The 15319-nt window shown below is 46.5% G+C and overlaps 1 protein-coding gene across 3 annotated transcripts in view; it reads left to right on the forward strand.

Annotated features, from left to right (window-relative positions):
- The window catches only part of OVOL2 (ovo like zinc finger 2), a 37981-nt gene extending 28359 nt beyond the window's left edge, over positions 1 to 9622 (forward strand). For all 3 annotated transcript variants that reach the window (XM_066237030.1, XM_066237029.1, XM_066237027.1), the window contains one exon: positions 8963 to 9622. In XM_066237030.1, the coding sequence (XP_066093127.1) occupies positions 8963 to 9279 (317 nt within the window). In that variant the 3' untranslated portion in view covers positions 9280 to 9622. The remainder of the gene's footprint in view (positions 1 to 8962) is intronic.
- The last annotated feature ends 5697 nt before the right edge of the window (positions 9623 to 15319 follow it).

The following is a 15319-nucleotide window of genomic DNA, read 5'->3' on the forward strand; positions in this document are numbered from 1 at the left end:
TCCCGGTTGGGCGCATGCAGGAGTCTGTCTGACTGACTCTCTGCTTTTAACTTTGGAAAAATACAAAAAAAAAAAAAAGATTTGCTTCCATTAAAACCAGCCTAGCCCTGGCCAGTTGGCTCAGTGGTAGAGCGTCGGCCTGGCGTGCGGGGGACCCGGGTTCGATTCCCAGCCAGGGCACATAGGAGAGGCGCCCATTTGCTTCTCCACCCCACCCTCCTCCTTCCTCTCTGTCTCTCTCTTCCCCTCCTGCAGCCAAGGCTCCATGGGAGCAAAGATGGCCCGGGCGCTGGGGATGGCTCCTTGGCCTCTGCCCCAGGCGCTAGAGTGGCTCTGGTCGCGACAGAGCGACGCCCCAGAGGGGCAGAGCATCGCCCCTGGTGGGCGTGCCGGGTGGATCCCGGTCGGGCGCATGCGGGAGTCTGACTGTCTTTCCCCGTTTCCAGCTTCAGAAAAAATACAAAAAAAAAAGTAAAAAAAAAAAAAAAAAACAGCCTAGTAGTTTTTTTGTGTGTGGGGTGACAGAGACAGTCAGACAGAGGGACAGATAGGGAAAGACAGACAGAAAGGGAGAAAGAGTCAGAGAAAGGAACAGATAGGGACAGATGGACAGCAAGGAAATGAAATGAGAAACATCAGTTCTTCATTGCAGCTCCTTAGTTGTTCATTGATTGCTTTCTCATATGTACCTTGATGGGGAGGAGGCTACAGCAGACCAAGTGATCCCTTGCTTGAGCTAGTGACCTTGGGCTCAAGCTGGTGAGCTTTGCTCAAACCAGATAAGCCCGCGCTCAAGCTGGCGACCTCGGGGTCTCGAACCTGGGTCCTTTGCATCTCAGTCCGATGCTCTATCCATTGCACCACCGCCTGGTCAGTCCAGCCTCATACTTTTTAAAAATTAAATTTGTTTTATTTTAAACGACAGTTGACATTTAATGTTGTTTTATATTAGTTCAGATGTACTGCATAGTGGTTAGACACTTATATAATTTACAAAGTGGTTTTCCTGGTAAGTCCAGGACTCACCTGGCACCATATATAGTTACTACAATATTATTGACTGTATTCCCTATGCTGTACTTCTCATCTCCATTTTGTAACAACCAGTTTGTTCTTAATCCCGTCACCTTTTTCACCCACTCCCCCAGTCCTCCTCCCATCTGGTAACCATCAGTTTGTTCTCTCTATCTGTGAGTCTGCTTGTTTTGTGTATTCGTTTATTTTGTTCTTTAGATTCCACATAGAAGTAAAATCATATGGCATTAATCTTTCTTTATTTTTTCAGTGAGAGAGTAAGAAAAAGAGACAGGCAGGAAAAGAGAGATGAAAAGCATCAACTCATAGTTGCGGCACCTTAGTTGTCATTGATTACTTTCTCATATGTGCCTTGACTGGTGGGTGGGGCTCCAGCCAAGCCAGTGACCCCTTGCTCAAGCCAGCAACCATAGGATTATGTTGATGATCCCACACTCAAGCCAGCAATCCCGGACAATGCTCTAGCCACTGTGCCACCACTGGTTAGGAATTATACCACTTTTTTTTTTTTTTTTTTGACAGAGGCAGAGAGAGTCAGAGAAAGGGACAGATAGGGACAGATGGACAGGAAGGAAATGAAATGCAAGCATAAGTTCTTCATTATGGTACCTTAGTTGTTCATTGATTGCTTTCTTATATATGCCTTGACTGGGGGGGCTACAGCAAAGTGAGTGAGCTCTTGCTCAAGCCAATGACCTTGGGCTCAAGCCAGCAACTATGGGTCATGTCTATGATCCCACACTCAAGCTGAGCCCATGCTCAAGCCGGATAAGCCTGAGCTCAAGCCAGTGACCTCGAGGTTTCAAACCTGAGTCCTCTGTGTCCCAGTCTGATACTCTATCCACTGTGCCATTGCCTGGTCAGGCTGTACCATTTCTTTATCCAATCATCTATCAATGGACACTTAGGTTGATTTCATATCTTAGATTGTAAATAATGCTGCAATGAACCTAGGTGGTACATATATCTCTTTTTTTTTTTTAAGGTGAGAGAAAAGGAGATAGAGAGACAGACTCTCACACGCACCCCAACTAGGATCCACCCGGCAACCCTATCAGGGGCTGTAGCATACCAAGCTATTTTTAGCACCCAAAGCTGATGTTCTCCAATGGATCTATCTTTAGCACCCAGGGCCATGCTCAAACTAATTGAGCCACTGGCTACAGGAGAAGAGAGAGAAAGAAGGAGGACGGGAGTGGAGGAGAAGCAGATCGTTAGCTTTTTCTGTGTGCCTTGACCAGGAGTCGAACCTGGGATGTCCATAGGTCAGGCCGAGGCTCCATCCACTAAGCACCAGCCAGGGCCTTGTGCATATATCTTTTTTAATTACTGTTTTGGATTTTTTCAAATAAATAATCAGAAGTAGAAATACTGAGTCATAAGGTAGTTAAATTTTTAATTTTTTGAGTACAGTACTCTTCATACTGTTTTCTATAGTGGCTGCACCAGTCTGCATTCCCACTAGTAGTGCACGAGTGTTTCCTTTTCTCCACATCCTTGCCAACGCTTTTCTTGATTTATTGATGATAGCCATTTTGACAGGTGTGAGGTGTTGTCTCACTATGGTTTTGATTTGAATTTCTCTGACAATTAGTGATGTTGAGCAACTTTTTATATGTCCTCTTTGGAGAAGTGTCTGTTCAAGTCTGTGCCCACTTTTTAATTGGTTTGTTTGTTTGTTTTTCTGGTGTTGAGCTGTGTGAGTTCTTTACAAATTTTGGATATTAACCCCTTATTGGATGTATCATTGCTGAATACGTTCTCCCATTCAGTAGGTTGTCTTTTCGTTTTATTGATGGTGTTCTTTGCTGTGCAAAATCTTTTTAGTTTGATGTAGTCCCATTTGTTTATTTTTTTTCATTTGTTTTCCTTGCCTGAGAAAAGATTTCAGAAAAGATATTACTAAGAGTACTGTCAGAGAGTTTACCATCTATGTTTTCTTCAAGGAGCTTTATGGTTTCAGGTCTTATATTTAAATCTTTAATTCATTTTGAGTTTATTCTTATATATTGTGTAAGAAAGTGGCAGTTTCATTTGTTTTTTGTTTTTTGCAGGTATCTGTCCAATTTCCCCAACACCATTTATTAAATAGAATGTCTTTATCCCATTGTCATTCTTACCTCCTTTTTATAGATTAATTGACCATATAGGCATGGGTTTATTTCTGGGCACTCTGTTTTGTTCTATTGATCTATATGTCTATTTTATGCCAGCACATGATGTTTTGTAGTATAGTTTGATATCAGGTAGCTTAATACCTTCTTCTTTCTCAGGATTGCTGTGGCTATTTAGAGTCTTTTGTCATTCCATATAAATTTGAAGATTACTTGTTCTAGTCTGTGAGAAATGCCATTGATATTCTGATGAGGATTACATTGACTCTATAGATTGCTTTGAGTAATATGAGCTTGGGAGCTTTCCCTCCTCTTGATGTTTTTTGTAATAGTTTGAGAAGGATAGGTGGTTTTGTTTGTTTGTTTGTGGCAGAGACAGGGAGAATCAGAGAGCGGGACAGATAGGGACAGACAGTCAGGAAGGGAGAGAGATGAGAAACATCAATTCTTTGTTGCAGTTCCTTTGTTGTTCATTGATTGTTTTCTCACATGTGCCTTGACTGGGGGAGGGGCTACAGCAGACCGAGTGACCCCTTGCTCGAGCCAGCGATCTTGGGCTCAAGCTGGTGAGCCTTGCTCAATCCAGATGAGCCCACGCTCAAGCTGGCGACTTCGGGGTCTCGAACTTGGGTCCTCCACATCCCAGTCCGATGCTCTATCCACTGCGCCACCGCCTGGTCAGGCAAGAAGGATAGGTGTTAATTCTTTGAAGGTTTGGTAAAATTCACCTGTGAAGCCATCTGGCCTAGGACTTTTGCTTGTTGGAAACTTTTGATTCCTAATTCGATTCTGTTGGTAGTAATCAATCTGTTCAGATTTCCTGTTTCTTCTTGAATTCATCAAAGAAGACTGTATTTTTTTTTTCCTGAAGTTGGAAACAGGGAGGCAGTCAGACAGACTCCTGCATGCGCCTGACCAGGATCCACCCAGCATGCCCACCAGGGGGCGATGCTCTGCCCATCTGGGGCATCGCTGTGTTGCAACCAAAGCCATTCTAGGGCCTGAGGCAGAGGCCACAGAGCCATCCTCAGTGCCTGGGCCATCTTTGCTCCAATGGAGCCTTGGCTGCGGGAGGGGAACAGAGAGACAGAGAGGAAGGAGAGGGGGAGGGGTGGAGAAGCAGATGGGCGCTTCTCCTGTGTGCCCTGGCCAGGAATCGAACCCGGGACTCCTGCACGCCAGGCCGACGCTCTACCATTGAGCCAACCGGCCAGGGCCTAAAACTGTATGTTTTTAAGAATTTATCCATTTATTCCAGATTGTCCAATTTGTTAGCATATAAATGTTCATAGTATTTTTTTTTACTATCCTTGTATTTCTGTGGTGTCAGTTGTCAGTTTTTTCTCTTCTTTTCTTGATGAGTCTGGTTAAAGGGTTATCAGCTCTGGCAGTTGGTTAGAATGTTGTCCCAGTAAGCCAAGGTTGCAGGTTTGATCCCCAGTCAGAGCACATACAAAAATCATCTAATGAAACATAAATAAGTAGAACAACAAATTGGTGTTTTTCTTTTTCTCTCTTTAAAAATTAATCAAGCCTGACCGGTGGTGGCGCAGTGGATAAAGCGTTGACCTGGAAATGCTGAGGTCGCCGGTTCAAAACCCTGGGCTTGCCTGGTCAAGGCACATATGGGAGTTGATGCTTCCAGCTCCTCCTCCCCTTCTCTCTCTCTGTCTCGCTCTCCTTCCTCTCTCTCTCTCTCTCTCTCTCTCTCTCTCTCTCTCCCTCTCTCTCTCCTCTCCAAAAATGAATAAATAATAAAAAAAAATAATAAAATTAAAAATTAATCAATAGCTTGACCCGTGGTGGCTCAGTAAATAGAGTGTTGGACTGGGATGCTGAGGTCCCAGGTTTAAAACCCTGAGGTCGCCAGCTTGAGTGCAGGCTCATTTGGCTTGAGCACGGGCTCACTAGATTGAGTGCAGGCTCATCAGCTTGAGCATGAGAACACTGACATGATCCCATGGTCGCTGGCTTGAGCAAAGGGTCACTGGCTTGGCTGGACTGCCCCCACCACCCCGTGAAGGCATGTATGAGAAGCAATCAGTAAACAACTAAGATGCCACAACTACGAGTCGATTCTCCTCATCTTTCTCCCTTCCTGTCTCTCTCTCTCTCACTAAGAAAAGAAAATTATTAACCTTATCTTTTCAAAGAACCATGATTTCATTGATCTTTCTCTTTTTTTAGACTCTATTTCACTTATTTCTGCTCTGATCTTTATTACTTCCTTTCTTCTACTCACTTTGGGCTTTGTTTCTGTTCTTTTTCCTAGTTCCTTTAAGTGTGACGTTAGATTGTTCATTTGCGACGGTCCTTGTTTCTTGATGTGGGCCTGCAGTGCTGTGAGTAAGGACTCCTTTCGCTGTGCTCCATAGATTTGGGGTCGTGTTTTCATTTTCATCTAATACATCTATTTTCAATTTTTCAATATTTTTTCAACAACTTGAATATTCTGGGGTAGAAACAACTTAAAAATATGTAAGACTGGATGATTTTACTCATGTGGAGTATATAACAAAAGAATGAAACTAACAAAACAAACTCATAGACACAACAACAGAGTAGTAGTTAGCAGAGGGGAAAGGGGTCGAATATATGGTGCAGAAAGGAAACTAGACTTTTGGTGATGAGCACGAAAGTGCACAGATAATCGAATTACAATCTTGTACACCTAGAAGTTATATACTGTTATTAATCAATGTTACTGCAATACATTTAGTTTAATAAGTGTGTGTATATAGAAAACATCAGCATAGGGTTGCATATTTTTCCTTTTACGTCAAGCTCTAGTGTGGCTCCAAATAGCACTGTTGGATCCTCTTCTTTATTATTATTATTATTATTATTATTTATTTATTTATTTATTTATTGGAGAGAGAATGAGAGACAGTAATGGAGAGAGATGAGAAACATCAACTCATAGTTGCAGCACTTTAGTTGTTCATTAATTGTTTCTCATCTGTGCCTTGACTGGGGGGGCTCCAGCCAAGCCGGTGACCCCTTGCTCAAGCCGGCAACCCCGCGCTCAAGCCAGTGGTCTCGGGGTTTCAAACCTGGGACCTCAGTATCCTAGGTCAACGTTCTATCCACTGCACCACCACTGGTCAGGCTGGATTCTATCCTTAAATTTTTATTTATTTTTTTGACAGAGAGAGAGTCAGAGAGAGGGATAGATAGGAACAGACAGGAATGGAGAGAGATGAGAAGCATCAGTCAACAGTTTTTCTTTGCGACATCTTAGTTGTTCATTGATTGCTTTCTCATATTGCCTTGACCATGGGCCTTCAGCAGACCGAGTGACCCCTTGCTCGAGCCAGCGACCTTGGGTCCAAGCTGGTGAGCTTTGCTCAAACCAGATGAGCCCGTGCTCAAGCTGGCAACCTCGGGGTCTCGAACCTGGGTCCTCGGCATCCCAGTCCAATGCTCTATCCACTGTGCCACCGCCTAGTCAGGCCCTTATTTAAAATTTTGATAACTTGTTTATTATGGATTATTTTGTTGATTTAAAAATATTTGTTTGATTGATGACTTTGGGAGGTACCCTTAAATTTTATGCTTGAGACTTTGGGAATTCCTCTCGGCAGTGACCCTTGTGGCGTTTGGGCTCTGAGATTGTCTGACTGTGGTGGCAGCTCCCCCTCTCTGCCACGTACTCCAGGCATGATACCCTATCCAGGGCTTCATGCTTAGGTGGCACTGTGCTTCCTTTACAGCGAGGATCCCCAGCTTTAGAGCCTAAGTTAGACCTTACTGAAGTCTCTTTATCTGACATTTGACTTCCCACAGTCAGGTTGAGTACTGATGGTGGAAATAGGAGTGACTGTGATTTAAGAAGGCTGAGCTCTCTGGTGTATGTGGCACATGTGAACTCTCTATCCAGATGGCAAGCCCCACTAATATTAGCCCAGTTCTAATGCCAGCGCGAGATCTAGTTTGGAAATGCTTTCATAAGTGTAGCAGCTGCCACCAGTGCCCTGTCCTTGTTCCCAGCGCCCGCCATTTCTGGGTTTACTCATCTACACAGAAGTTGCCCACACCTGCACCCCTATTCTTGTGTTCTTGCTGGAGCCCACTCTACCTACATGAAGCAGGCCAGTAGTGCCAGGGAGGAAACATCAGTACCACCCAAGGGCAGGCCTCAACAGTGCAGCTGGTGCTCGTGTGCAAAGACCTAGCTCCCAGGGGCAGGTGACTCAGAGGTGAGTGTTCAACGCGGTTTCCCAACCTGACCAGCTCACTGGACTCTGGTTGCCCACAGCAATGAGCAGCTCAATGACCCCATCTTGGAGGACTTCTTCCTGTATCCCTATCTCAGTTCTTCACTCCCTGCAGGTGCTTCCTGGAGTCACCTCCCAGATAACTTGTACAGGAACCCTTGTCACTGGGCATGTTTCCTAGGAAACCCAAACTAAGACAACAACAAGGTTCACTTTGCCCACTGTAACATCAAAACATTAAGGAGGGACCCTGGCCTGTTGGCTCAATGGTAGAGTGTCGGCCTGGCACACACAGAAGAAGCGCCCATCTGCTTCTCCACCCCTCCCCCTCTCCTTCCTCTCTGTCTCTCTCTTCCCCTCCCACAGCGAGGCTCCACTGGAGCAAGGTTGGCCCCGGGTGCTGAGGATGGCTCCATGGCCTCTGCCTCAGGTGCTAGAATGGCTCTGGTTGCAACAGAGCGACGCCCCAGATGGGCAGAGCATCACCCCCTGGTGGGTATGCCGGGTGGATCTTGGTCGGGCACATGCGGGAGTCAGTCTGACTGCTTCCCCGTTTCCAACTTCAGAAAAATACAAAAAACCCCACAGAACATTAAGGAGTACAAGCGGGAAGAGTGAAACTCCTCTTCCCCAAGCCAGGTAGTGTGTTTCTGCTCTGTTTACATCCATGTTTACTACGTGTGCTCATGTGGATGTTGTAAACTTTTGTGGACAGGTTTTGAATCCTGCTCTAAACATTTTCCTCCTTTTGAATCCTTGGTCATGATGATTTTTTTTCTCCCTATTTCCCCCACCTATAGCTCCTAGCAATCATTTTTCCTACTCTGTTTCTGTAAGTTTAACTTTTCCACATGTAAGTGGTACCAATGCAGTATTTGTCTTTGTCTGGCTTATGTCACTTAGCACAGTGCCCTCAAGGGCATCCATATTGCTGCAGATAGCAGGATTCCTTCTTTCCTGCAGCTGAAATATATATATTATACTGTATAAATATATGACATCTTTTGTATCCATACATTCATTCATTTATTCATTCAGGGACACTTAGGTTGTTTCCACATCTTGGCTCTTGTGAATAATCCCATCATGAATGTGGGAAGGCAGAGATCTCTGAGATCCTGTTTTTGTTTTTCTTGGTTATATATCTTAGAAGTGAAATTGTTGGATATATGGTAGTTCTATTTTTAATTTTTTGAGGAACCTTCATACTGTTTTCCACAATGGCTGCACCAATTTGCATTCCCATAAACAGTGCTACAAGGGTGCCCTTTTCTCCAGATTCTTGCCAGCACTTCTTATCCATTGTCTTTTTGATCATAGCCATTCTAATGGGTGTGAGGTGATATCTCACTGTGGTTGCGCTTTGCATTTCCCTGATGATGAGTGACTGACAAGCACCTTTTCATGTACCTGTTGGCCCTTTATATGTCTTTGGAAAAATGTTTGTTCGGTTCCTCTGCCTGATTCTGAACTAGGTAGTTTGGTTTTTTTATTTTGCTGTTGGGTTGTGCATGATGATTTCTGATGGCTTCCTAGTTGGAAGGCTCTGGCTTGGCTGTGACCAACCAATGGTGTGTCTGCCCCTCGCTCTTGCAGGCATCCGCCCCTACAAATGTGACGTCTGCAACAAAGCCTTCACCCAGCGCTGCTCCTTGGAGTCCCACCTGAAGAAAATCCACGGGGTGCAGCAGCAGTATGCCTACAAACAGCGCCGGGACAAGCTCTATGTCTGCGAGGACTGTGGCTACACAGGCCCCACCCAGGAGGACTTGTACCTGCACGTGAACAGTGCCCACCCGGGCAGCGCGTTTCTCAAAAAGACATCCAAAAAACTGGCAGCCCTTTTGCAAAACAAACTGACATCCACACTCCAGGAGAATGCCAACCTGAGCGAGGAGGAGGAGGAGAAATGAGGAGGGGGGAGGGAGAGGCGCCGACGCTGACACGTCACACCGATTTTTGATTTGGGATTTTTGGCTCTTTCTAATTTGTTTGGTTCATCTCTCTCTTTTTGGGGCCTAAGCAAAGGGGACCTGTTTTAAGGCTGTCAGTTGTAAAGTGGCGTTGGGTCCCCTGTAACCCGTGTCCGATTGAATACAATCATATTAATCAAAGATAATGGGCGGCTGTGATCAGCGCACAAGACTTTTTTTTTTTTTTTTTTTTTTAGGACTTTCACACATGGAGACAGAGGTGATCTTAGAGAGACCATCATATTATGGTGCCTTGAAATAAAAGTACTTCCACTTGAAAATCTACTTATGCAAGGAAAACTAATTTTATTCCAAAAGAGTTTATAGAAATTATTTGAATAATAACAGAACAGGAGAGTGTTGAACTACAAAGCCCCCTGTTACAGGCTTCTTGTGTGACATGCAACTTCAGGTTCTTCGGGGGTTGGTTATTTTGTATCAGTCGTTGGGGTTGGAGAGGCAAATGCTAAGCGTGGGTAGAGCACAGGCGGCTGCTGAAAAGATTGCACTGAACAACTGAGTCCCTCTCCGCCAGGCAGGGGTGCCTGGGGTCAAATCAGTAGGTGACTTATGAACATTTTGGATACTTTTAGTGGCTGTCTGGTCACTGCAGAGGTGCCTCTGGCTGTCTGGAGCTGGGACTTGCTGGCTGGAGGCACTTCTCCCTTCCTTGAGTCCAGCACCGGGGACATTGTGTGGCAAACATGTTGGAGTGTGAGGAATGCTCACTGGCACACCATGCACTTGGAGGGACAGCAGCAGCAGCAGCATGTGATTCCTGAGTGCAATGACCTTTAGCTACCTGCCCCTCCTCACCTAGGAGTCCTGGAAGGTTAACAACAGTAAACCAACCTGAGACCATGATAGGGCCATGGGAGGGGGTGGTGAGAAATTGCAGGGTACTGCCCTGTCTGGATGGGGTAGCAGGAGGGCCCAGAACCCTCCGGAAACCACAGTGGCCCAGAGAGGTGTTTACACCAGTCCCCCGAACTGAGTGAAGTGCCAGTCGGCTGTGCCATGATGCCCTGTCCCTGGTCCCCTGGACGCTGCCTGGCTGAGTGCCTCGGGTCCATTTCCACCCTGGAAAAGCAAGAAAATCCTGTTTGGGGGTGAAAACACAATACGGTGTACAGAGATGTGTCATAGAATTGGGCACTGGAAAACTGTGTAGTTATGTTAACTAGTGTCACGCCCATCAATTCACTTGGAAAAGAAAGAAAATCTTGCTTTGGAACCAGGAGAAGCAGGATGCTCTTTGGTCTAGGGAAACATTTGGATGATGAGGCCGCTTTCTTCCTTCCTCCCTCCTCCATCTTCCCCTTCCTCCCCTCATGCCTTTGCTTCCTCTCCCTCCTCTCCTCCCACCCTCCCTCCCCTTCTCTCCCACGTGTGGCCCAGGCAGTATGCCACCATATGGACAGTTAAGTATCATATCCGAATCACGTCTCTTCCGAATCAGCACTTTTCTTTCTGAAGGAAAGAAACCTACCCTTTTGCAGGGCACCTGTGACCTGTGGGGCACTGCACATGTCTCAGGAGCCATCCTCAGAGCCCTGTGGGGATTGGGGGCTGCTCTCTGTGCCAGTGAGCAGCTGAGGTGACAGTAGAGGCCAGCAGCTGGTGGCCAGAGGAAGGGACCCACAGCAGCATGAAGTGCAGCCTCCAAGGGCAGAGACCACGCTGAGGGCTCACCCCTGGCTCCCAGAGGCAAGTTGCTGGCATCGTGTTGTGTTTCTAACACTTGATACAGAGGGGCCGGGGGCCAGAAGGTGGTTGATTTGCTTTCCTCAGTTGTCTTGTTCATTTAGACAATAAAAATAACCGTTCCTGGCCCTGGCCGGTTGGCTCAGCGGTAGAGCGTCGGCCTAGCGTGCGGAGGACCCGGGTTCGATTCCCGGCCAGGGCACACAGGAGAAGCACCCATTTGCTTCTCCACCCCTCCGCCGCGCTTTCCTCTCTGTCTCTCTCTTCCCCTCCCGCAGCCAAGGCTCCATTGGAGCAAAGATGGCCCGGGCGCTGGGGATGGCTCTGTGGCCTCTGCCTCAGGCGCTAGAGTGGCTCTGGTCGCAACATGGCGACGCCCCCGGAGGGGCAGAGCATCGCCCCCTGGTGGGCAGAGCGTCACCCCTGGTGGGCGTGCCGGGTGGATCCCGGTCGGGCGCATGCGGGAGTCTGTCTGACTGTCTCTCCCCGTTTCCAGCTTCAGAAAAATGAAAAAAATAAAAAAAAAAAAAAAAAAAAAAAAAATAACCGTTCCTATAAGGGAATGTCTGAGTTACTCTGGCTGGGGCAGCTGGCCTGTGACCTGTTTTACACAGGGAATTGTGAACTTGCTGATGTGATGTTCTCTTTAGGGTAAGATTTTTTTATTTATTTTTATTTATTGATTTTAGTGAGAGAGAAAGGGAGAGACAGGAACAACAATCTGTTCCTGTATGCGCCCTAATGGGCATTGAACTGGCAACCTCTGCGCTTCAGGACAATGCTCCAACTAACCAAGGTATCTGGCCGAGCTAGGGTCAGACTTTTATTAGACAGAACTCTTTTGATTGCAAGTGATGGGAATTCAGTTTAAAATGTCTTTAACAGAAAAGCTAATGTTATTTAGCTGATAAGTCTGGGGTTGTTCCACTTTGAGGGCGGCTGAATATAAGTGCTTAAATCACATCACCCTTCACCTTTTTCTCTCTTAACCGGTTTCCCCGCCAGGTGGCTTCCTCAGGTAGGCTCAGATGGAAGCTGGATGACCACCCACTTTGGACTTCTATCCCACAATGCAGCAGCCCAGCAAAGGCAGGCTTTGCCCTTTAGCCAAATATTTGGGGCTGATGGTTCTTGTCTCCGATTGGCCTGATTTGGGCCTGCACCTGAGCCAGGCACCCTGCTCTAGCAGACACGGGCTCTCTTCACCCAGGCCTGAGCCATCTGCTGTTGCTTCCCAGAGCAGGGCTAGAGAGCGCAGGTTAGCAACACCTCTGGCCTGGGAGTGGTGGAAAAATTGTTTCCCAGCAGAAAAGCAGGGTGCTGTGACCAGACAGGAAATGAGTGTTGGGCAGGTATTCTAGCTAAGACAAGGTGCAGCTGCAGTAAGAGTCCCCAGAGGTGCTTAAAGAAGAGAGAGGGTATTTCTTTTTCACCCAGCATTTCTGGGTTGGTGGGTGGCACTCCTTCATGCCATCATTCAGGGACCCAGACTTCCTCCTTTTTTTACTCTGCCATGCCCTAGGGCATTGTCAACATATGCATAGTTGAAACCGGGTCTCTGGGTTTCAGCTTGTAGAGTTGTCTTGGTTTGAGTTCCTCCAGAAGCAGATTCTGAGGCAAGGGTTCAAGTTCAAGTCAATCGCTTTAGAGGGTGATCCGAGGAAGCATTTGTGTGTGTGTGTGTGGGTGGGTGGGGTGACAGGGAAGGGAAGACAGTCAACAGAGGGAATATAATCAAGGAAGACGACTGGAGCTTGACCACTGCAGGGGTCTCTGGGAGACAGTACAGATGTGCCTGAGTTACCCCATTTGAGGGGCATAAGAAACCATTTGTTCACTACCTCCCCATCCCTGGGGATTTAGTAGAGGTGCCAGCATTGGGGACATTCATTTCTGGGCCCTTCTAACTTGCCTTGTACGCTGGCCAAGCATGCTCTTGTGCCGGGAAAAGCCCTAGGACAGAGGGATGGTTGGCCATAAGCCATCTTCAGCACATAGAACCGAATGCTGAGGGGACCTTGGGGCGGGGGTGTTACCAGGTCTGTTACACGTGTGGAGAGCTCACTCACTCTGAAGCTGCTGGCCTGGACTTGGCACATGGCCCTTCCACTCGCATTCCAGGGCAAGGATTGTGCCACATTACCTGAGGGAGAGGTGGGGTGGGGGGCAGTGTGGGACTATGCAGCCTTCTCAGCCATGATGCTCTTTTATGCCAGGATGAGGGAGTGGACTGTGATGGACAATTCACAGTCTGCCATTGCAGGCCAAACCAATGGTGTCCACCCCAGTTTGACTGCCTTTCCACCAACCTGTTTGCTTGTCCTGCTCTCAGTCAGTTGTCAGAAGATTCAACTAGCGTGTACAGGGTCATGACTTAGGGCACTGGGTCTCAGGCTGGTAGCCCTGAAACCTTAGGTCCATAGGTGGTGGGACTTTCAATGGATGAATTCTTGTCGATATTTATATCCCTCATTAAAAAACACTTATTAACCTGTACCGAGTTCACCTAGCAGTATCTTTGATTTGGCAGGTATTAGGTCAGCATAGTGTGGAAACCAGTGCTCATGTTTGTCAGAATGCCTACTGATGATTCATTTAGGAGAGAGGGTTCTATTATCAATCAGTGTAATGGTTTTTTGTTGTTGTTTTGTTTTTTACAGAGACATAGAGAGAGAGAGTCAGAGAGAGGGATAGACAGGGACAGACAGACAGGAACGGAGAGATGAGAAGCATCAATCATTAGTTTTTCGTTGCGCGTTGCGACACCTTAGTTGTTCATTGATTGCTTTCTCATATGTGTCTTGACCGCGGGCCTTCAGCAGACCGAGTAACCCCTTGCTTGAGCCAGCGACTTGGGCTCAAGCTGGTGAGCCTTGCTCAAACCAGATGAGCCTGCGCTGAAGCTGGCGACCTTGGGATCTTGAAAATGTGTCCTTCCACATCCTAGTCCAACGCTCTATCCACTGCGCCACTGCCTGGTCAGGCATCAGTGTGGTTTTGATGTCTTCTTTTTTAAATCACTTTTTAATTTGTCAAGCACAGTGACATATATTATTATATTAGTTTCAGGTGTACACCCTAGTGATTACACATTACATAACTTATTAAGCGATCTTCCTCCTAAATCTCACACCTATCTGACACCAGAAATAGTTATTAGAATGTTTATTATTATTATTTTAGCAAGAGAAAGACATACATACAGGAAGGGAGAGAGATGAGAAGCATCAACTTATAGCTGCGGCACTTTAGTTGTTCACTGACTACTTTCTCATATAATACATGCTTTGACCAAGGGGCTCCAGGTGAGCCAGGGACACCTTACTCAAGCTAGCAACCTTGGGCTTCAAGCCAGTGATCTTTGGGCTCAAGACAGTGACCATGGGGTCATGTCTATGATCCCACACTCAAGCTGGTGACCCCATGCTCAAGCTGGTGTGTTTGTGATCAAGGCAATGACCTCAGGGTCCTCAGTGTCCTGGATGAACACTGTATCCACTGTGCCACCATCTGGTCAGGCTTTGTTATTAGAATATTATTCACTACATTCCCTATGCTGTATTTTACATCCCAATGACTATTCTTTAGTAATCAATTTGTATTTCTTATTTTTACTCATCCCCCAACCTCTCTCCCATCTGGCAATGATTAAAATGTTCTCTGTATCTATGAGTCTGTTTCTGTTCTGCTTGTTCGTTTATTTTGTTTTTTAGATTCAATTGTTGACAGATTTGTACTCATTGCCATTTTTTAAAAGACTTTTTTTGTGTGTGACAGAGACAGAGAGAGGGACAAATAGGGACAGACGGGAAGGGAGAGAGATGAGAAGCATCAAGTCTTTGTTTCAACACCTTAGTTATTCACTGATTGCTTTCTCGTATGTGCCTTGACCAGGGGGCTACAGCAGAGCGATTGACCTCTTGCTCAAGCCAGTGTCCTTGGGCTCAAGCCAGCGACCCCGTGCTTAAGCTGGTGAACCCTCACTCAAGCTAGTGACCTCGTGGTTGTGAACCTGGGTCCTCTGTGTCTCAGTCTAACGCTCTATCTACTGTGCCACTGCCTGGTCAGGCTGAAGATTTTATTTGATTTTATAGAGAGTGGAGAGAGAGGGGCAGGGCAGTGAGAAGTATCAACTCATAGCTTCTTCACTTTAGTTGTTCATTGATTGCTTGTCCTACATGCCTTGACTGGGCAAGCCCAGGGGTTCAAACTGATGACCTCAGCATTCCAGGTCGACACCTTATCCACTCTGCCACCACAGGCCAAGCTATTGCCA

This window comes from Saccopteryx bilineata, chromosome 6 (genome assembly GCF_036850765.1).
Source record: "Saccopteryx bilineata isolate mSacBil1 chromosome 6, mSacBil1_pri_phased_curated, whole genome shotgun sequence".
NCBI classification, from domain to species: domain Eukaryota; kingdom Metazoa; phylum Chordata; class Mammalia; order Chiroptera; family Emballonuridae; genus Saccopteryx; species Saccopteryx bilineata.